Source organism: Lutzomyia longipalpis, chromosome 3, assembly GCF_024334085.1.
Source record: "Lutzomyia longipalpis isolate SR_M1_2022 chromosome 3, ASM2433408v1".
Taxonomy (NCBI): Eukaryota; Metazoa; Arthropoda; class Insecta; order Diptera; family Psychodidae; genus Lutzomyia; species Lutzomyia longipalpis.
Genome location: NC_074709.1, coordinates 5831339 through 5855043, shown reverse-complemented (window position 1 = coordinate 5855043; position 23705 = coordinate 5831339). Strand labels below are relative to the sequence as shown.

The window sequence follows — 23705 nt, the reverse complement described above, 5'->3', positions numbered from 1 at the left end:
GGTTAAACCAAATTTGACAAAGAAATATTTAAAATTTCGCCAAATCTAACTTTAAAATTGTCTTCCAGCCAAAATTCTTGGTATTTTTTGTAAGAACCTTAAAGAAAAGTCTTTCTTTAAGGAAATCCATTCAGGTTTTGTGAAAATATAAACATTTTTCATCATGTTCAATAAATTAAATGTGTAGTGGCCATCTTAAGAAAATATTTTGCTTTATCTTGAATATTTTGATCTCAACTTAAACTCCCTTCATTTAGGGCTTTAAATAAGAAGAAAATTAAACAGAAAATAATACAAAATGGCGACACTTGCTCAAATTAAAAGTTGATACATACAGAAAATTTAAAACTAACATTCCGATTCTTAGAAGAAAGCGAAAAATAAATTCTTTAAAATTTTATTTTACTTACCAGGACGAAAATCATTTTTTTTCTTTTAAATAAAACACAGAATTTCATGGCTTTTTGAAAAGATTTTGTTGTATATTATTTCTTCTTCTTTTTTAACATTTTCTTTCATATACAAGCAAAGGTGTCTTTTATCATCTTTTCAATGTAATTGTTCATCTCACTACAAGTCTTATTTATTATTAAAAATTACACATTTTTTATAATCTTTTTTTATGTATTTTTGTGTGTGAAAAAGAAGTTTTATATACTTATTTGCTTGTTCTACCATTCTTGCGCCTACAAATTGTGAAAAAATATACATGAAAAATATTATTTTTCTTTCTCTCTTTCTCACTCTTTTCTCCCGAAATTATTCCTACTGAAAAATCAAGAAAGAAAAAGAAATGAGAATGAAGAAGAAAAGAAATTATAAAAGTCAGAGGAATGTTTTGAATTGGAAAGGAAAATTATTAACATAATAATATCATTATACAGGTAGTTTTTCTTCTTTTACTAAATTCTTTTTCAATGAAAAATTGAAAAGTTTTCTTCATGCAATTATAACATTTCCTTTTATTTAATCATTTCTCCTCATATTAAAAAGAATACTGCAAGATTTATTAGAATCTCATAATTTATCTCATTTTTCTCGCTACGTCCTAAATATATTATATTTAATAGTTTTTCTTTTACTTAAAAATACTTGTAGGCTAATGTTCTTTTTTTCTTATCTTTTTTTTTTCATTACTTTACAAACTAAATTTATATTTTGAGTTTATGACAAAAAATGTTCAATTTGGGCATTTTTTTTATATAAATATTTTCTTGAATTTTAGTGATTTATATTTTCTAAACATTTTTTGTATGATTAATTTCAATTTGTTTTCTTTTTTTTTAATTCATGCCTTTTGAAAAAAAATGTCTTCAACACAGGTACAACAAAGAGGAGGCAACCTTTCCACGTTTTTTTTTTGTTATAAGTAATCTTTTCTCTATCTTTTCATTGTTTTATGTCAATTGAATTATTATTTTTTATAGGCACGTTCCATTTTTAAATATTTTTTATATTTTCTTTTTTTTTGCTATTTGTTGTCTGAATGATGCTTTTCTTGTTTTATTTTTGTGTGTCGATAAAATTAAATAGGTAGGTACACATAAGAGGCCAAATATTAATATAATTTAATACTAAAACCCATAATTTTTTTTCTTTCAAAATTCCTTTTACCATTATTTCTAAAAAAAATTTCTTTACTTTCACATGGCACTGATTTTTTTTCATTAATAATTCCTTTACATTTTCATTGAAAGCACAGTGAGAAAAAAGATCCTCTTTGAAAAGTAAGAATTTTTTTTTATATAATTTCTTCTATGCAATCTCATATGAGGGAGAATTATTATTTTTCTTGTTCTTAAATACTTAATCTTACAATTAGTTTTGTTTTTTTTTTTAATTCTCTAAATCATTCTATACACATTTTCTTTTCATAACTCTTGGATGGATGTGAAAAGGGATTATAGAGATACAAATTTATTGTATAGTGGGAAAATATTATTGAGAAAATTGTTTAAATAGAGAGGAAATTTCTTGTTGAAGGAAAGAATTTTATTTGGGGAAATTATTACAAATTAATTAGCAAAAAAGGGGGAATATAGAGGGAGGAAAAGGGAGACAAAAGAAAATTTCTAGTTGTGTTTTTTTGTGAAGCTCAGAAGATGAGTTTTTTATCTGGAGCAAATGAAAAAAAAAATATTTAGTGGAGAAAAAGCTTAAACTATAAATTCTTCCACTAAAGGGGAGAGATTTTCGTCAGTCGTTTTTGGGTGTTGCACACATTTCTGCCCACCCATTGCTGTGAACACACGATTTGTTGTTATTCTTGTTTACAAAGAAGTGAAGGGTATACAAAGCAATTTGCTGCTGTGACATCTTCTTTTAAACATGAGCCGCTTGAGGAAGTCGAGTAGTTCTCTCGTCATCCTCATGCTCTGACTCCGAATCCGACGAGGAAGAGCTACTCGTGCTTGTGCTCCGTGGTCGTACCACATGCCCACGTTTGGGGCTGCGTGGCATGACTTTGGGCGCCTCGGCGTTACTATCGAGCGTCGAATGCTGACTCGATGGGGGTGGACTACATTCAGAGGTGTTCTCCTCATCTGAGAGTACTGCCCCATTGGCTGGAGGGATGCTGATGGGATTAACAGTCACTGCGGGCGTTGGGCTGAGTGTTGGGTACTTGTAGCGACGACATCTCATGCCACGACTTATCGGGAGGCGCGCCAAACTGCAAAGAATTTATTTTATGAAAATTAACGTAGTTTTACCAACAAATAGAAGAATAAATGAGAAATTATTAATATAAAATAATTGCTTTTTAATTAAACAATTAGGGGAGAGCGGGGTAAAAAAGACACTAGATACAGGGTGGCCAAGGAATTAGGGCATGATTTTAATCGCGAATAACTTTTGATTGGATTGAAATATCTGAAAACTTCTGCAACCAAAAGGTGCGTAAACTCAAAAAGTTTTATTTGCTTTTTATTTCAAGTCAATATCTTAAAAATTGTAGCTGCTAGAGCAAAAAATGTGAAAATTACCTTTAATACGGAAAACGATGAAATCACTGGATTTCAAGTCTGTTAGATTTCTTAAAACCCATTAAAATGACCCAAAGATCATTAAACAGTTGAATATTTAACTAAATTTGAATTAAAGAGGTCTTTTTTTCTACTTTATGCAATCAAATATTCAAACATCTGAGAAAGAATTTTAGGGCAAAAAATGTCCTAAAGAAATGAGTTACACATTTCGATTTATCTGTTTGGAAAATATAATATTTTGAGTTTTTTCCAAACACTTAAGAGACTTTTTTTTCCACACATTCCCCTAAGGAAGACTAGGATTAAGTAATCGTGAAGGATTCTCGATGATTCTTAAACTTGAAGAAAAAAAACGTATTTTTCATTGCAATAGAATAAAGTTATCTTCTATGACGTTCTAAAGAGATTTTCTGTGATAATTTAGAATAGTTATTCCCTTATTAATAAGGGATTGAAAAGGAGCTCATGCAGTTGATAAGGACCAAGTACTTAATTCGAGAAAATTGAGAAAACAATTTTGACCCACCCAGTCTTGTAGAGAATCAAAAAAAGGATAAAGAATCGCTAAAAATATTCACTACAACGATAAAAGCTAATAATGTTTCGTAAAAAATTCAAAAAAACAGCGGCCATTTGCCATTTTGTCCCTTTCAATACATCAAGCATATGCTTCAAAGCAATATCAACTGCATGAACTCCGTTACTTGAAATTCAAATTCATTTGATTCAAAAGAATTTAATCAGCGAATTAGCAAATAAAAATCCCATTTGCCCGGGGGCTGGATCATTCATAATGATCCTCATGAAAATATGAAGAATAAAACACAACAAAAGCTCATTAAATACTTTCAAAATGAGTCATATCGTGATAAAATGATACGGGAAAGTACGACATCGATTGGAAATTTTGAGTATGCGGTCAATTGGGGGGCCGGCATTAATTTATCTTTTTAACAATGAAAAGTGACTCCTTCCTGTGGCCACATGGTGCCACTCATTATCAGCCCCCAATCATTACAATCAAAATGTATCTATTATGTATAAGTAGAAGTACATAAATTTCCTTCAATTCACATGAAAAAAAATGAAAAACATTCAGAAATAAAATAGCTAAATCAGCTAAATTTACTGCGATGACTAAGAGAGGTGCGAAAACGTCACCCCCAACATGTGATTGAGAGCCAAAGGTGCTCCTCACTTCTGAAATGCTATACTTAAGCAAAATCCCCTCGTACTCACAATCTATATGGATGTGAAGTGAATTCTAATTGATAGAACTGTGTTGTATGTACAAAACTTTGGGCATTGAGCTCTCTTTAAGCGGAAGCACATGGAGAAAAAAAGCTCCCATTGATTCCACAAATGAACTACATATGTAATGTACATAAGCACAACACCCTGAGTCAAGGTCATTGGGTTGCACTTGAACCATCATCGCCAGTACAAAGAATAATTCTGACAATACTATTGAAGTTGACACGTGGGTGAGGATAATTCTTCTTGCAATAATTCCTTAAGTTAATTTAAGTGTAAATATTGTTAAGAAAAAAAAAATGATATAATAGAGCTTAGAGAGAAAGAGCTTTTCAATGCAATTTATTTTTGCAATAACTCTTCCCTTTCATTTTACGTAATTCTCTGAAACCCTGAAATTATGTATAAGATTCTCAGAAAAAAATGATTGGATTATCTTTACTTATTGTTTCTTAAGAGAATGATTGATAGTTAATATTTTATTTCAAGGTACAGGGAATATTTTTAAACCTTTCGCGTTCATTGGGTCACAGCGAAAAATTATATTTTACTGATTCAAAGACAATAAATAATTAATTTAGTTTCTAAGTTTAAAATAAGCTAGATGTGCTAAAGAACCCAAAGAAGACATTTAGACTGAAAAAAAAAGATCTCTACGTGGTCACGAAATGCTTAAGGGATGATATAGATTGTAGATTGTAGCTGATTCTGGCCCTTCGTATCCTTTAAAACGGTTAAACACCGCTTTAACAATAATTTTTTTGTATATCGGATTTAATTAGAGATTTTTGAAACAAAAAATATGTAATCTTGGGATAGATTCTGGCAAAAATCTTTTCTTTTCTAACAACTTAAAAGTCATTTTAAGATTTTGACAATTAATGTTTTTAAACCCTTCTATTATCGTTTTAGAAAAGAAAAAAAAACAAAGAATTTGCTGTTTAGGAAAATAGTCCGAAAAATCTATAAAGAGGACTGGAAAAATAATTTTCTTTCGGAAATCCGTTTGAAGTATGAAAAAAAAACTCAAAATTTTATAAGATTTTTCCCAGAATACCAAAAATCGCAAAAATCTTATAACTGACGAATTGTAAGAAAAGGAAAGATTTATATGAGAATCTACCCCATTCTTTAATGTTCTTAATAAACTAAGAATTAGTTCACTGGTTAGATTTAAATGTGAAACGTAATCTTCCTGTACTATTTTTCTAAAACTTTTAAATTGGATGGATTTGAACAATTTTGAACGCATTATTACGCTTTTTTTCATCTAAGTTTTCCTTTTCGAGAGTTTCTTTTTGTTTTCTTTATCATCATTATCAGAAAGATGATTGGTGTTTCACATCAGGATCTAGCCACAGATCCAAGATTAAAAGTTTTCTTAAAGCGCTTAATCTATAAAGCGCCCTTACGTTGTTTTATGTTGAGAGCCCTCTACAACTTTTTCGAGTATTTTAAAGTTTCTTCATAAATATTTAGAGAAAGTTTCAATTTCTTTAATTACTCAAATGAAGTATTAAACACCTGTTGAATATCTGGACCACCTGGACCTGTCTCCACGAGCATTTTTACTGAATTTTATCTTAACAAAATGACCTATTTTTTGTATTTTTCTTATTCTCCTTAACTACTGTTTCCAACTTTCCCCACTTTGCGAATTTATTATTTATTTAAATATACTAACAAACCACATGCCTTCGAATATAGGACAAATTTTATTTTAGAAAAAAAAACTCCGAAGATCAACATTTATTCATTGTCAACAGTCCCCTTTTTCATATTTCTTTTTTTTCCTAACATAAATTCCCCCCGATTATGGGAGAAAAAGTTCTTGATGTTTTCTGGCACATTGACGAAAAAGAAATAAAATTACAAAAAAACTAACAAACATTAAAAGACGTGACAGAGGAATAAACACTCCGCAATTGCGATAAGGTCGATGAAACTGCAAAATGCTGGCTTTGTGGGTTCTTTTTTTTCACGTTTGTTTACGACGAGGTATGAGATGAGGGAGTTCCGTATGAGGGAGAGGCGGGGGGAGCGGGAAAGGTGTGCACTGATGGCGAAATGGGAATTTCCGTGGTGGGACATCGACCCCTTCGTGTTCTCCTTAATATACCTTTTTGGCGCCACTTTGAGCGTCGTGAAATGTGGGTGACGCTCAGTCTGTTGCCAATAAGGGAGTATTCAGAATTTTCTTTTTATTTATTTTTTTTGGAAAGTGACTATATTGTCGCCAAGTGAGCGTCTAGAAGAAAATCGAGGGATGGGCATGGAAAACTTTTTTATTGAAAGAATTTTAGGGAGACTGGGGCCACGCGGGAGTTATTTAAATCAATTTAAATTAAAGAATTTTCTCAGTTTTTCTTCATTTTAAGGGAAGATTCAGAATAGATCAGGAATTTTTCACGATCAGGAGAAATCTGATTTTTCAAAGAATATTTTAAAAAGCAACATTCACCACCCCTTTCCCTATTAAAAGGATATTTAGTTTGGAAAAAAGACTCACCTTCTCCTGCGCAATGAATAATTGTAGTCGGACGGTTCTTCACCCTCCTCATCAGTCCAGCTGTCGTTGCTGCGTTCGTCGCGTGAGTCGCCATTATTGAGATCCTTGGCGCCATTTGTGCCGCCATTTGTGAAGGTGTTGGCCCCACTTGGCCGGAATACTGTCACCTCCCCACTGTCGGATGAGACACTGATAAAGCCCCGCTTCTCAATGTACGCATTGAGGTTCCCATTCTCCCCTGTGATGAGTTGCGTCACCTTCCGCCCCAGAATCTCAAGATGATCATCATCGCTGCATTCGCGTATCTCCAGACGCTCATTGCTGTTCATTGCATCGTCCAGGAGATCGGGACTCGAGCACGCGTCCTGGTACGTGATATCACTTGTGCTCATGGAGTTCCCATTGGGACTTGTGAGCCCATGATGGGTCGGCTGATCACTCCCTGATGCCCTTCTCGATGATGCCTGGAGGGGTGCAACGGCGGCTACATGCCTCGGACGCTGATGTTCATCTCGCATTGAGAGGAATGGACTGGGGCTGCCGTCTGTTTCACTAATATCCATGGCATCTGTCTGTGTCTCTGTATCCACAAAACGCACAAAACGCGCCTCCGGTTCACTCTGATACCGACGATCGCGATTTGGACTTGCCTTGGGTGATGCAATTGTACCCGATCCCACACGTCGGTGGCGCATCTTCTTATGCGATTTATTTGGTGCCACAGCCACTGACTTTGGTTGATTGGAGCCATCCAGTTGAGCGTAGAGATTTGCACGAATGGGGCTCTAAAAGCAACAACAACAAAAAAATCAATCATAAAATCAAAAATTCAGAGAAAAATTCCCTCAAAAAGATCTTACCGTTGGATCGTGAATAGCATCAGCTACATAGAGACTTGTACACTTCTTTCGTGAGATCTTATCATGTGCCCTTCGCAGTGGATTCACAACCTTTCGCTTATAGCCCGGGAGCATCTTCTCCCTCTCGTGCACTTCACGCTCCCTGTAGGCTAGCTGCTGTAGGAACTCATTGACCTCGAGGAAGAGTTGATTAGTCTTCTCAAGCTTCCTCTCGTACACCATTCGAATATCCTTGATGTGCCTCAGCTCCTCTTGTCGCTTTTTAATGAGGTCCTGCTCAAATTTCTGGGCATTTGTACTGTTGGCAATCATGTGGGTTTGAATCTCCTGACGCCAGTTCTGCTGCGACTTGAAGTACTCCACCTCACTCTGCTTCATCAGTTCATTCCCCGCAATTTCCAAATGTGTCAGGATTATCCTGAAGGACGGTCTATTGCGTGGCTTCAGGCACCAGCACTGCCGTAGCAGGAGGGCAAATCCTTCGGGGCAGGTTTTGGGAATGGGCAATTGCAGCTGATTGCTGCCCACACCCCAAATGATTGCTGATGAATCCACATCCTTGTAGGGAATTTCGCACGTGAGCAATTCCCACAGGACAATGCCATATGACCAAATGTCCACCTTCTCAGAGCATGGTTCACTCTTTATCACTTCCGGCGCCATCCAAGCCACTGTTCCGGCAAAACTCATCTTTGTACTAATCTCATTCCACTCGCGGCACGTCCCGAAATCGCTGATCTTCACTACTTCCTTCTCACCAATGAGAATGCTGAAAGTTTAGCATAAAAAAGAGGGATATTTTGAGAATAAAAAATAGATAAAGAATTCTTGAGGACAAAGAATGAAAATATCTGAGAAATTTTGAGTTTTCTGAACTGAAGCAAAAAATTTTTATTTGTTATTTGGCCTGATGAAGATCCCCAAAAGGAATCGAAACGTTAACGGTTTTCTGTTTTAAAGATTTTTTTCAAAATTCGTTTTCTCCATTTTCAAATTAATTCATTTGAGGGAATATTTTTTAAGATCCTCAAGCAAGTTAAAAGAATTTATTTTCAAACAAATTTTAAGAAAAAATCTTAATAAATAGAAAAAAAAACTTTTGATTTAGACCGTTGAAATTAATCAAGCAATTCATCTAATTTTATCTCAATGCTTTGACCCATTTGTATTGAATGTACCTACATAAATAGCCGCAAAGTGTTAGATTTCATTATATATCTACTTTTGTTTGGTATATTAGTACAACAAGAATTCAATTTAGTTTTTGTCACGTTTGTTAAGTATAAGGTCGCGTTCTCAGCAAATGGCCCACACAATGTAGGTGGGAGATTATATAATTTTCTTTCCTCATTCCATATTAAATAAATCTCATGCTTGTCTTGAGAAATAATAATCTAAAAATAGACAAAGCAAGAAAATCCTTTTACAAATCACAAAAATACTCTATCTCTCAAACTATTAATTCAAACCCTTTTGGCTATTGATTTTCCCACCCACTCATGTCGTAAATCTGACGTCTTTACTATGCTGCTGCGGCGCTTAACAATCCGTGACGTCAGGGGGTGGTAGCTCAAAAATGGGCGCCTTTTTTGCCGTGTTGTTCACAGCCGGGAAAATTAGCATAAAAAAGGGGAAAAACGGTGAGCCTGGCACAAAAGAAGGAAAATACTTACTTTGGGCTTTTCAGGTCTCTATGAATAATTTTGTGCGAGTGGAGATATTGCATGCCGAGTGCGATTTGTTTGGCCCACGACACGAGTCTCGATGGCGGGACAACTTCCTCGTCCTTCAGTATATTCTGCAGTGTGCCATACGGGCAAAACTCCATTATAATACAATACACTGGCGCCGTTGTACAAACTCCCCTGGAAAAAAGCGTAGAGACGTCGTTATGATTGTGTCTATGCTGTGTGTGTATTACAGTTAGTTACAAAATATCATAGACAGAATTTTAATTTGTCTTATTTTAAAAAAAATTAATTAAGGCAAAGGGGAGGTAAAAAATTAACAAAAACGTCGCTGGAACAAATCAGAATTGAGTATTTTTGTCTTAAAAGCAAAAAATTGATGCTAAAGAAATTAAAAGAATTACCAAAGCATCGCTGGAAAAACTTATAATTGCGTGTTTTTTGTCTCAAAGTGAATGATTAAAACAGAAAGATAAAAAAGTATGAAAACATCGCTGGAAATTCTCAGAATTAAGTATTTCTGTCTTAAAAATAAATAAAGAAGGTAAAAGAATACCAAAACATCGCTGGAAAAATTTTAAATTGCCTATTTCTGTTTTAAAAGTGAATAAGGGCTTACAAACGTAAAACAATTACGAAAAATATCGCTGGAAAATCTCAAAATTGAAAATTTCTTTCTTTCAAGTGAATAAAGAAGGTAAAAGAATATCAAAACGTCGCTAAAAAAAACTTAACATTGCTTATTTCTGCTTTGAAAAGGACATATTAAAGTTTGACGAAATAAAAAAAATTACCAAAACGTCGCTGGAAAAGCTCAAATGCGTGTTTTTCCCTTATGAGTCTTAAAATAAAAATATTTGTAAATGCCAGCAAGGGTATCTTTAAAACAAAAAACTTAAAAAAAAAATAATAACTTGTCCATAACATTTTGTCGGCTAGTGTAAATTTATGCGCCAAAAATATCAAATTCTCCTTTTGTGGTACTTACTTGAATTTTATGATATTTTCATGGTCGAGTTTTCTCAAATGCTTTATGTCTGTGTCGAGGATGTCATGCACTTTCTTCACCGCAACAATTTCATTGCGCCACTTGCCACTGAACACCGATCCCTGAGCCCCAGAACCGAGAAATTCGAGATCTGTGATGTCCTCAAAGGGAATCTCCCACTCCTCCGTTTGCTTTCCCTTCATGTCAACAGTGGCCTTCCCAATGAGCGACAGGACGGGTCGCATGCAGCCCAGAAGGCCATCCATCCAGCCAGCTGGTTTCAGTCCATCCGCCCCAAAGCCACTTCCACCCGGTACCCATGGGCTTCCGCTACCGCCCATCCCCCCACAGCCGCCCACATTTCCCCGGCAGTGTTCGTCCGATGCGTCGCGATCGTCAAGTCCTGGTTTGTAGGGCAAATCATTCTGATCCGTGATACCCATCTGTCCGAGTTCCTCTTGGATGCACATCATTCTGCAAAATAAAGGAGATTTTTTTCTTATTCCTCAATATCCTTTTTATTTTACAAAAAAAAAATCCCCTTTAACACTTCCTTGACATTAAAAATCCATTCAATTAAAATCAAATTAAATTGAATTTGAAGAAAAATATTTGTAAAGAGTGAGGTCAAAATAAAATTGGCTTTATCTAAAGCCTCGCGGTTTAAGTTAGACTTTTGGGCGCATTCACATGAAAACACCTTCCCAAGTTGATTGTTTAAAAATAGACGCAGTTGTTGAAACAATCAAGTGATGAACTTTGATAAGAAAGTTTATTTGTAGTTGAACAGTCATACGAATGATATCGATTTTTCACAAATAAAACAATTAATTTATTTAATAAAATAAGAAAATTAATAGGCGAGCAAGGAAAACGAGGAATTGGCAAGAAAATAAAGGGGTCGATTCTGTTAAAAATCTTTTTTTTTGTACAATTGGTGATTTATGAAAAATCTTATAAGATTTTGACAGTTTTTTTTAATAATTCGAATTTTAAAAGGAAAATTCCTTTAGGGCTGTTTGAAAATCTCTTTTTGTTTACTGGAAAAACAAATCCTTTATTTTTATTAAATGGAACGACAATAAAATGATTTAAGAAAAAACACCAACTGTCAAAATCTTTTAAAATCAAATAAAGGAAAATAAAAACTTTTTGACAGAATTGAACCTAAAAACTTCAATTTCATTCTTATTATTAAAAAAAAATTAACAATTTACCTCATTCTTTCCCTCAAAGAAAAACAATGCAAAAATAAAGTCAATTTGTTTAATTTCATTATCAATATATTACGACGATAAGAGTTGAGATGAAAACATTTCTTGGAATTTTCTTAACATGATAAAATTATAAGAAGTAGTTGTTTAAAAAGAGATTCACAGAAATAGTTTCTTTTTTACAATGATTATTTTATGTGTTTTACTTGATTTTCTCCTCCAAATTAATCACTTAATTAACTTATCCAGACATCCTTTTGAACATTTTCTTCTTCACAATAATAAATAAAATTCTCACTTTGGGATTTTCCTCAACGCAATCAGTACCAACACAGGGTAATTATCAAAATGTTGCGAAGTACAAAACACTTATGGCCATAATGCGAGAAGTGAAGGGGAATGAAACTTCTTGGAGTTTCTTGAAATGTAATTTGATGTTACGGACAGAAAAAAAAGAAAAAAAATTAGTGAGGAAACCTTGAGATAAGTTAACTCCTCATTGATTCTCCGAGAGACGAGGTCAATTATTTTTCCTGTGTGTTCGTTGAAAAATAAATATTATTGTGGCTTTTAGATGCAATTTCCCGAAAAAAAAGCCCACACCAACTGATAAAAAAATCCATGATAGTGCGAGAAAATATCGTTAACAATGCGAAGAATGATGAAAGAGGGGAATTTAGCACACTAAAATGTACCTCTGATAAGAGATAAGAGGAGGAAAAAATATTTATAGAGAGCGTGGAGATAAAGAGCCGCCATATAATAGCTCAAAAATACAGTGAACAACAAGTATTTTAGCTTCTCTCTCTTTCTCTACTGAAAATCCCTGCCTTCCTCTGCCCACAATTTTCCAAACTAGATTATCCAATTTTTGTCTGTAAAACATACGAAAACCTAACTATGTACGTACATATATAATTATGTATGGTTTATCAAAGCTACATAGCTATGTACCTATCATTTCAACGCATTTTTTGCAAAATTTTATAGCTACTTTATGTATTGATTTCTGTTCTTGCGCTATCACATTTTAACCGCCTTCACTGCGAAAAGATTTTTTCTAGCATTTGTTTAATTTTCCATTTTCTCCTTTCAGACATGTTTAAACTGTTAGACTATTGATATCAAATATAACCGTTTATGTGGGGTTTATCAAATGTCTTTTGAACCAAGGAATTTCAATTGTGTTGCGTGAGCTTTCTTGTTTTTTTTATTCTTTGAGCTTATCGTCATATTCATGGAAAATCAATTAAAGATAAAAAGGTTAAGAAGCAGTTTTAACTGAATTCCTTTAAAATGTTTTATAAATGCTAAGAAAGAATTTTAAATTGTCCCCTTTATTAAAGTAGAAAAACCTTTCAGGGTAAAAGAAAAATCGGAAAACTTGCTGAGAGAAAACATAAAAGGAAGATATAGCAGGAAGAAACCAAAGAATTTCATACAGAAGTGTAACCAGGGAGGGTGTCTTGGTGCCAAAGAACCCCCTACTGTTCAAGAAGTTTTGGTTTTTCTTTGCAGTGATCAAAACAAATTTACATAGAAGTTTTCCAAAATTTTCCAATCATGAATAAGAAATCGCCAAATGTTAGAAAAAATCGTTAAATGGTTTATAAGGAAATATCTTGTCGTTTTCTAATCAATTTTTAACTCTTTTCAAATATAAAATCAACTCTTTGAATAGATTTCCAATCATTTCCCTAATTTTTTGTCTTAAATTAATCATTTATAATTGAAAGTTTTAAAACCAATTTAAGATTTAATGATTTTCTTTATAAAATCATTAAAACAAAATGTTGCGATATTAATAAATTACCTAATATAGACATAAAATACAAAATATTTATTTTTATTGCTTTTGTAGTATTATATCATGCCTTAATATTTTGCTGAGGTATTTTCTTTTTTTTCCAACTTTAGACTATCCTAACGTGTTTGTCCGTATCTAACATTAACCCTTTCGCATTTGTCTTCTTATCTTGATTACTGTTAATGCTTCCGGTGGATATTTCTTAGTCAAAATGTTTTCTTTGGTTTCTCCAGAAAAAAAATCTTGAATTTTTAACTTTGAAAAATTATTAATTATTTTAAATTTTTTTTTCATGTTTGGGTCAGTATATTATCGAATAGAAGCAAAAGGGTAAAGATTCAACTAAGAACTATCCTGTTTTCAATTATTCTTTTACTTTATTATTCTATTTTTCTCATTTTTCTACATTCTTATGTTAATTTTCCTTATTATTTGGCAAACTACATTATTTAATAAGATTAGAAAATTTATAATATTTTAATAGATTTTTTTGCATTAATTCCACAATAATTTTACACTAACACGTGATTTTAATTTTCTTTACAAAAGAGTAAAACGTTTAATATCTAGGTATGGCTGACAACTTGATCTCCTTTTTGAAGAGATTAAGAAAAATTCTATAAATAGAAAAACGTGACAATTTCCGAGAGATCAGCAAATATGGAGATTAAAAAAAAACGCCACAAAAGTGTTCTAAATCTTTCACCAAAACTGTTTTATTTCTTCGAGATCATTCATTGTTCAAATAGAAGACTCACAAATTGCGGAAGATTTTAAATGGGCACAAAAGAATCTTCTACTAAATGTACAAGCATAGAGCATGTCGCCCTCAGGTTGTACCTTCAATATAATTTTTTTTTCTTTCAAAAGCTGCAAGTGCAGAGAGAGAGATAACGAAAAAAATACCCATAGCTTAACAATAAAACATGCTCAATGTAACAATAATTGCGAAAATAAAACTTCACGCATCACCTGACTCTATTTGAAGCGTTTCATTGACGTCACACCACGTAACATTATATTCTCCGTGAAATATTTTGTGTGGAAAAAAAATTGCTATATTATATTTTTCTCCTCCATCTATGTATGTAAAACGTGTGAATGATATATAAATGCAAGGTGTTGCTGTATGTTTATTTTTTTATTATTATTTTATTTTAAGTTTGTATTATTCCACTGTGTGTGAGAAGAAACACATGAAGGAGAAAAAATTGAAAGTCTATTGAACAAATAGGTCAATTAATTTCATTGTAAGATTTTATAATAATTAACTATTTCTAACTCTATTCTAAGCTCTTTCTCCACACACACGTTATATGAAAATATAAGATATGTGAATATAATTTTGTTTTGCACAGAATACATATTGTAAATAAATTGATACATTGCCCTACTTTACTCAACTAACAGAAGAATTCTAAATAGTTTGGAAACTTTGTGTTGAACTTTGAGAAGAAATTATGTAGGGGAGGACGGGGTAATTTGGCCACTTTGGCGGTTTTTGGGATATATCAAGCAAGTTTGGTAGTATGAAGAAAACCAAATAACCCTATTTTGTAGGAAATTTTCCGGCCTACAACTTCCCCATATAACACTTTTCTCTATCTCGATGAGAAATGGGTGAATTTTCCATTTTCCTGGACCCTTAGCTTAGTGTCCAAATTACCCCGAGCACGGGTAATTTGGACACTTTGGCGCACAAATTATTAAACATGAAAATTTTTGGACAATAAAAAAATTTTATTTTTTCGATTATTTTTTTGGAAGATAGGATATTTATCTAAGATTCATTTCCAGTAATTTACCAGATAAAAATATTTAACAGAGCCTCAAACTTTAACATTTTCTGAACCATAAACGGGCAAAGTCTAAAAAAGGCCATTTTTCAATTTATCGTAAATTTCTTTTTTTAGATAAAATTTTTTATCCTACTTTGCTTATAATCTGTAAGAAAACATTAAAAGGCACAACCACAATAAATATCTTAAATGTGCGTCGGAAAATGTGCCGGAAAAACTCAAGTGGCCAAATTACCCCACTCCAATTTTCCGGATAAAACCATTTCCACAGGAAAATCTGTTTGAGATATCGGAAAATGGATGTCACTATCGTGTTTATGAGGGATCAATGACCTATAATGGCCTTAAAGTTAATTTTTAAGTGTTAAAATTTTTTCGAAAATGACGTACATTCAAAATGCCAAAAGCACTTGAAAAAGTGAAAAAATGATTTTTATCAAATAAAAGAAAATCTAATGATCGGATTTTCCTCAAACTTGGTACGATTGATTATCTCTATGGGGAGTATAAACTGTGGAGAAATGGATTTTCTAGCATTTACCATACTTGAGATATTCCCATTAATGACTTTGCCAAAATGGCCAAATTACCCCGTCTTCCCCTATAGTAGTGCAGCTATGTGTTGGCTCTTCTGTCAAATTAATTACTAATGAGGACTGTAGTAGGGACAAAACTTAAAATTTTCCAGCTTTCTCAGCGAAAGTTTAATTTTAAACTAGTTTATCTCTAAATTAAGAAATTAAGTTAATATTTTTTTTTAATCTGTTTTCTTATTTTTTAATTTAAAATTCTACACAGCCGTTTTATCAACTTTCTAAGTAAGTAATCTATGATTTCTTATTATTATATATCCGTACTAAATTAGTTTTGAACTAAAATCAATTCGGATGAATAAAATAATATTGAAAAGGGGTCGATTCTGTAAAAAAAAATCTGTTCTAGATTTTAGAACTCTCAAGAGAGATTATCTGAAATATTTTCAAAGATTTCTTGAAAATTAACTTTCAACAAATTAATGGCAAATATAAATTTGTATGTTTCTAAGAGCTTAGATTTTATCTATTACCGCTAGCTAGAAATCTTTTCAAGAATTTTTTGAAAGATTTCTTGGTTGAATTTGTCTCTTTGATTTGATATTTTTCTTAAGAAGAAAATATTTTTGACAAATTTGGCCCCAAAAATTAAACCTTAAATAAAATAATTTCCCTAGAATGATGGTCTTAAGTGAAACCTTTGTCAAGTTTCATGCGGCTTCTTACTACGGAACATCACTGTATATTTTCCTAATACATAACACAAAAAAATCAAGCGGATATTTTCTTCAAAAGAAAAAGTTCAACTCTCCCCGGTAAATGAACCTAAATAGCACGAGAGAGAGGTTAACGAAATCAACTTCCCAAAAGTCTTTCCAAGTTGATTCTAAAGAGCAAAAGATTTCAATATATTGCGAGACTTTCAAGTAAAGCACCAAATGTGGATGAGAAGACATAATGTGGTCGAAAAAAAAGTTATCTGTGCGACTGAGAGAGAAAACTCACGACGTAGATTGAATTTTAAAGTGCACACAAAGAGGATCGTTTGAAGCTTGCGAGGTCATTGTTTTCCGATGAACCCTGTGCGTTGAATTTTTCGTTAATAATTTGTGTGGAAAAGTATCATAAAAATAGTCTCAAAAATGAGAGAAAATAATTTTAGAAGAAAAAAAATTGACTACAATCTCAAATCGAAAGCTTTCAAGGTTTTATATTGACCATACGGGGAGCTTTTGGGCATGAAAGTTTGCCTTGATTGGCAAAATCGAGACAGAGTGATGCAATTCAGGGAAAGTTTTAATTAATTTTCTTGAACCTTTTAGAGCTTTGGAGTTTGAAAGAGAAATCGGAAAGTTTTTGAACAGGTTCAAAAATTATTCCTTTTAGGAAAAGGTAAAATAAACCTCAATGCGGTGCCCCTTTTGAGCTTTTGTATATCGCACAGAATGGCGGATCGCCCACATTTCGCCACTCGTTTTTGCCATCTTTTACTGGCCAATCGTTACACGATTTCTTAACTATTTCAAGGTAGTTTTTCACCTTTCTGTTACACGTCTCGCTTCGTGCCTACCTTTTTTGTACATCTGCATCCATTTTCACTTTATCCTTATCAGGCGGTTCACCTATTCGACTGACAATATTTATAAAGAAAACCATCTCAGCCGTTCGTCGCTAAATCACTAATAATTTTCTTTTTCCCTTTTTTCCTGCACTTTTGCACTTAAAACGGCAAATTTCCACTCACAAAACGAAAATAATCCAAAAAAAGCAAGGACACACCTCATACCCACTTGGGGGGGTACACAAGAAAAGGGAAAAGGGAAAATCAAAACGGTTAAGCGGAGAGAAAAAGTTTAGCACACGCGAAAAAAATGGGAGCTTTTGGAGCCATATATTAATGCTTTGGAGGACACAAGTGGACTGAGAGAGTGTGTCGGAATTTCCAGTTAATTCCAACGTTTCCCCATATAAGAAAATGTATGTGCGACTGGGAGGGCATGTGCTGGAAAAGAGAACAAGCATACGTGAGACGTCAATGTGAGCTTGGGTGCTTTTTTTCGATGGTGGGGGGGCACATCACAAAAATGTTTGTATGCCGATATGGTGGGCCCCATTCGATTGCGGCGGGAAAAAATATATACCTCTCATGGAGACAAGACCACGAGCCACACAAACGACGGTAAATCTGCTGGTTTTTCACCTCGTTTTTTGGAAAGAACATTATTGTGAGTCTCTCAAGTCAGAATAAGTCGAAATTCCACACATTTTGTGTGATGAGAGTGGGATGGGAGGCAGAAAAAAAATATTTATAATGTTGGAAATCGCGTGATTCTGTGCATATATATCTAGCACTTGCGTAAGCTGTAATCACTGTTAGATAAAATTTATTTTTCTCTCCGAAATTGGATGAAGGAGAATCTTTTTCAATGAGATTAAGAAAAAATTGGGAGAAGAATTAATGTAATTGATTTAATTGCTAATTGCTCCATTGTAATGGGGATTGATTAGTCGATAAATGCTCTTATGTAGTAGAAATTGATTTTGTGGAAAATTTTCGCATTTTCCAACGATTTTTCATTGTAATTTAGAACATTTGATTATATTTCAAGAAAAGAAAAATTAATAAATATTTTAAAAAAATCATTGATGTCTAATAAACGATTTCTTTTTGAATATTTTTTATTTAACATTTTTTTTTTAATTTGATTAACCAATGATTAAATTAATTTGAATAGTGCTTAATTAATCACATTTATTTAATTTGATTTAATCATTTAATGAAATTATTAATGTTTCTTTATATTCCATGTTTTTTTTTAAATTTAAAATTAAATTTCTGTTAAGAAAAAACGGTTTAAAAAAAACAGAAAAATATAATTTTTGTAAAATAAAAACTATAAGCTACTCATTACACTCTTTGCCCTTTAGATTGAAGCTTCCAGCTCTCTTTAGAGCCTTCCTCAGTAAGTCCTAAAACTACAAAAAGGAACTTTTTCTTTTCAAATTACATTTCCAAAGAATTTATGATGTCTGACTGATAAGATTTTTAAATCATTTCCCTCAAATGCCTAATAAATACCTACACAAAATCTCAAAAAATATTTTTTTACAATAAGAAATAAATTATTCTTCAATTAGCTACCTACGAGACAATATTAAAATAATAATAATAATAATATTTAAAATAAAAACTAAAAGAAGCCACGAGACACCACTAAATGACAGAAAGAAAATCTGCCGGGACGAACAAGTTTCATTATTTCACATTTAAGCTGTTCGATAAGAAATCTTGAAGAAGGTTTTTCATTATGAATGGGAGAAATATGCGAAAACCCACTCTTGGAACAACAATCTTCAGTTGCAATCGGTAATTTACCCAAAATTCCATTTGAAACCAATTGGGCTGAAGTGAAACTCCACCATACTTGAGGAATATTTAACGAGGGTTCTTGTAAGCCATACGAGCCACAATACAAATCTATTTTCATGCTCTTTATGCCTTTTTATACGTCTTGCAAATATTTTTCCTTACTGCAAACATACACGGGATGCCCTATAGAACAAACTTTTAGGAATAAAATATGTTTAATCTGTGATTTTTGCTTTATTTTTAGGTTTTAATTAACCTTTAATTGCTTATTTAAATAAACTGAATACTTGCTTATTAATTGATACACAAATAAGGTTTTTATTGACATCATGGGTTCAAATTTCAAAGATTGCTTAGCACGTTTAACGTATTTAACCCTTTCGCGTCCTTATAAAGTTTAGAAACATTGAAACGTGTGAAAATTTTACGTAAATTCAACTTCTTTTTAACTTGAAAAAAAAAGAACCAATAAATTCATTCAAATTCAGGAAAATAGAATTTTTCCCTTTTGGGTCAACGTATGACCCAAAAAAAGCGAAAGGGTTAACCAATAAATTCTTCACTTTAATGCAAATATTGTTTTTGAGCCTTTTGTTGATTTTTCTTTATTTAGAACAATTTATTTGGTATTTCAATTCGTTCATCGAACAAGGATAATATCACTCTCAAGCAGGTAAACATTCACTAAAAATTGAGAGAAAAAAAAACACTTAACACGTTTAAATTATTCAAAGAATTAGTTAAGAGTTCGAATTCCTTTTTTTGCATTTAATTTAAACTTCTTTTGCTAACTTTAATTGCCCGTATCCTCCGTACTTCCTGGGAAATTAGTTAAAAGCAGATTGGACCCTTTTTGGATGAGAAATCTTTTTCTTTTGTGTGGAAAATTCATTTTTGTAAATTTCTACCTGAACTTCTTCAGTTTTCTGTTTACTTTTCCCTACATTCTCTTACACTTCCTCCAACTTCTGATAAGATCCCGTCCATTGATGACCAAAAATGGGGGCTATTGAGGAAATTTTTTTTTCTTTCCTTTTGCAATCATAAAATGGACAAAAATGGGCAATTTCATGCTCAAGGATGCAATTTGTATGGAGAATTTATGGTGGAGGGAAATAAATCTCACCGTTTTGAAGGGTTTTCATGGTGTTGCGTATCCTCGCGAACATTGAGGGATTCCTTTGTGGGAGTCTCCTCCATTTTGGGGTAGTCGCCGTTGCAGGATTCCGATGATGCGGTCATTTTCCCCGTTAAAGGTTGCATTGTGCACATATTTTCACCAATTTCCCAATACAATTTCACCCATTAAACACAAAATTTTCACTTTATGCACTTTTCCAGGCATTTTTGTCACTATTTTGAGGGTTTTCTCTGCACTGAAAAATAATTTTTTTCTTTTGGGGGAAAACTCTATGCGCGGGTAGTGTGTGATACGGAAGAGTGTTCGTTTGCACTTGTACTACCCTCTCGAATCAACTATGTTCATTTTGGGGTGGTCCACGGAAAAATGCCGTAAAAGCCCGAAGTGGCCCTCCCTCGTTGACACCCCGTCACCCCTTAAGGCCTAGCACAGTGGTGCGATGGAGTAATTTAATCAATGACGAGCAGCCCTCGTACCGCATGCGCACGTGAACTTCTCAATTCCTCCTGCAAAAGAAAATCCAATGTAGAGGAGTATTCAGCAAAATTGTATTTTCCTTTCTCTCTAACGCAAACATTTTCATCTATGCATCGGAGGAGAAGAGAGCTGAGATGAATTCCTGTGCGGAAATTGTGTGGAATATTATTTCTTGTGCGTGCCTCAATGGCACTTTTGCCGCACTAAGAGATAACATTTATCTATGATTTATTGAGAGGCTCAAATTGGCCCAGGCAGACTTTTATCAGTTACACATTTTCGCATTTCTTTAGAAGAATGAGAAGGGATTATGTTTGGGAAAATGTTGATGCTATACTGTTGAACTTTAACAGAATTTATCATTTTTCGTGGTTTAAAAACTGCTAAGAATTTTCTTAAAGAAATACTTTAAATCATTGAAGGTCTGCTTAAAAAATTAGATAGCAAAATATTCCTTTTCGTGCATTGGTTAACCCTTTTGTGTCATTTGGATCATTGAAAGTTTCACGTTGGACTACACGTGAAACATTCTATTTTACAGAATTTTAATTAAAAATCTAGTTGTTTCACGTTTGAAATGCATTGGTTTATAGATCGAATGTTTCAATGTTTCTTGAAAATTAGGCTGATTTTCAACAATCAAATTTTATTCTACTTATCAGAAATGTTTCCTTATTAATTAAATCTTTGGAATCTTTCAAATAAACTTTGAATGAAAAGAATAACATAAAGCCAAATAGAGAACTGAAAGCATTTTCCTCACAATTTTGAAAAAAAGACCTCTATTGTTTTCGCATGAAACATAGAAACATTGAAACATTCAGTCGTTTTATCACGATAATCATTTTAAGAATGCTCTTAGAGATCACTTTCGTACTTAAAACGTCTCCTTTGGCCTCTTCTACGTGAATTCAATGCATTTTTCAATTTGAAAAACAATTAAATTTTAAATTTTAATAAAATAAAATGTTTCACGTTTAAGACTTTACATATGACTCAATGGACACAAAAGGGTTAAATAAATTCTTGCAAAATCTCTTCTTAATCCGTAAAAATTAAAAAAAAAAACCTTAAATATTTAAAAACGCGCCTTTAAATGTATTGAAAGAGATAAAAATCACAATTCTGACGTCATTATTTGCATTTTAGACTAATCTTTGCCAGCAATTTTCAGTTAATCTCATTGAAAAAAATGTAAATTTCCTCGACAATTTTATATCCTTTTTTGTTCGAACGAGTAATTTTTCGTATAAAATTTCCTTTCAAGTTGATCCTATTCGCCCTATTTAACTCAATGAAATTTTATTGATTTAATATTAGAAAAAGGACGCATTTCTCTTAACATACTTAATATAAATAGAGCATAAGTTCGGAGTTCTTTTGACCTTATTCTTGTCATTCAAACCCAACTTTTACTCCTTTTGCTTTCGAGCACATGTGCTGAGCTACCCTGTACCTACTTATAGCTCCTCGAAGAAAATCCCTTTTCAACACAAAACCCCGAAATTGAGGGTAGACGTGCCAAAAACATGACCAAAATGCAAAGAAATATTTTTTTGCAGCAAAAAAAAACATTTTCTAAATCTCTCATATTTTTTGCTTTGAAAACTGAGAGAAGGGAGCATAAAGAGGTTCTTTTTTTTGTTGCTGTTGGGTGAAGAATATAATGAAACGGTAAGAATTTCTGCTTAGAAGGGAGAGATGGAAAGGAATTGGAAGAGAAACATTATTGTTTAGAGAGACACACAGGTAGACGAAGAAACCTAACATAATAATCAGGTACACTGTCCCGCGGTAGAGTGAGATAAATCTATCCATTTTTACTCATGAACTTCAACCACACAGTATCGTGTTGAAGAAAGAGGAGGGAGTGTTTTGATCAAGAGAGAAGCGGGGGTGGTGGGTCTGCATACATATGTACATATGTGTGCTATGTATGTGATGTACAGCGTTGCCAATTTTCGTTGAATGAAAGAGAAAATTTTTTTTGTGCACGAATACACGCACCTGGGGCACAAGTTGCAGAAAAAAAGCCACCAATATTGGACAAGAGTATATGCTTTAAAAATTATCTAATTGTGCAATTTTTGTCTCTTTCCACCGCACACGTGTGCGTTTGTATGTGAAGCTCTCCAATAGCTCTTGGGCAAAACAATAAAGGTGCACATGTTTCAAATTGGACGAGTTCTGAATCAATTTAAAGTAAAAAACAATAATTCAAATACAAATAAAATACCTCAATTGTTACCCTTTTTTGGTAAATTTCTACGCACTTTCACTCCACATAATTGCACAGGAATTTGCACTTTAAACACCTTTTTTGTGGGTAATTAAACTCCTAAAATTGCAAACAATTCGCGCACTCACCTGTCCATGATTTAATTCTCTCAACTTTGTCGCGAAGTAAGAATAGTAAGAAATTTAATTCTCATGAAGTTCAATTAAACACCTTTTCAGCCTTAATTGTCCTTCATTCAGGAGGTCATCCCCACGCGGAGTTTTTTTTTTAATTAAAAGAGAGAATCCTTTTAATTGAAAACAGTCACACTCTCAGTCCATTCTCTTCACAACATGAGCACTGTGTGGAAAATGGCGCACGTCGTCCACCTTGAACGCGAGTCTCGAGCTCTTTGAGCGGCCCTCATCCACGCCAGCGAGCGGAAAGGTGTGCTGGCTACGGAGAGAACAACAAGAAGTCACCACCAACACCTCTCCAATGCTCAAAAGAATAAACATATAAGAGTTAGGGAAAGATGGTAGTAAGAAGTGAGATGAAGAACACGAAAGGTGCAGTGAGAAAGAACGAAATAGGGGTAGAAGACATTCCCATTTTTTTTGCTGTTAATCTTCATCTTCCCAAACACTTGCAAGTCCCACCAGAACCTGTGGAGAAGAGAAGAAAAAAAGACAGGTTCGGGCTTAACTTCTTTGTTTGATTGGGTTTACGTGTATAGGAGGGAATCTCGAGAGTAAAAAAAAAGTAGAACTATTGCTTTTCGTTTTCTTCTCATATTATGAAATTCGCTGGAAGAAAATTTACTCGAGATGCGCTATCACCGCCACAAAAATATTTACATT

General features: G+C 33.2%; 3 protein-coding genes across 5 annotated transcripts in view; all 3 read right to left on the bottom strand.

Annotated features, from left to right (window-relative positions):
• Nucleotides 1–23705, bottom strand: part of LOC129791559 (potassium/sodium hyperpolarization-activated cyclic nucleotide-gated channel 3) — a 1048222-nt gene that overhangs the window by 7894 nt on the left and 1016623 nt on the right. The window lies entirely within an intron of this gene.
• Nucleotides 1–23705, bottom strand: part of LOC129791609 (uncharacterized) — a 309820-nt gene that overhangs the window by 7894 nt on the left and 278221 nt on the right. The window lies entirely within an intron of this gene.
• LOC129791570 (mitogen-activated protein kinase kinase kinase 13-A) lies at nt 453–23254 on the bottom strand. 2 transcript variants are annotated; one of them, XM_055829789.1, is made up of 7 exons: nt 22864–23254; nt 20136–20656; nt 10287–10760; nt 9284–9475; nt 7611–8379; nt 6751–7535; nt 453–2671 (listed from the first exon to the last, which is right to left on the bottom strand). In XM_055829789.1, the coding sequence occupies exons 2-7, from the start codon at nt 20279–20281 to the stop codon at nt 2323–2325; spliced, it is 2715 nt and encodes a 904-aa protein (XP_055685764.1). In that variant the 5' UTR covers nt 20282–20656; nt 22864–23254; the 3' UTR covers nt 453–2322. The 2 variants fall into 2 exon arrangements, with proteins under 2 accessions (XP_055685764.1, XP_055685765.1); XM_055829790.1 differs by lacking the exons at nt 20136–20656; nt 22864–23254 and adding an exon at nt 17210–17573.

Excerpts from the sequence above, each read along its gene's own strand:
- LOC129791570 (XM_055829789.1), bottom strand. The coding sequence starts at position 20,281 with ATGTGCACAATGCAACCTTTAACGGGGAAAATGACCGCATCATCGGAA. Across the intron at positions 7,536-7,610 it reads ATGCTATTCACGATCCAACG|AGCCCCATTCGTGCAAATCT; the intron begins GTAAGATCTTTT and ends TGTTGCTTTTAG. Across the intron at positions 2,672-6,750 it reads TATTCATTGCGCAGGAGAAG|TTTGGCGCGCCTCCCGATAA; the intron begins GTGAGTCTTTTT and ends AATTCTTTGCAG.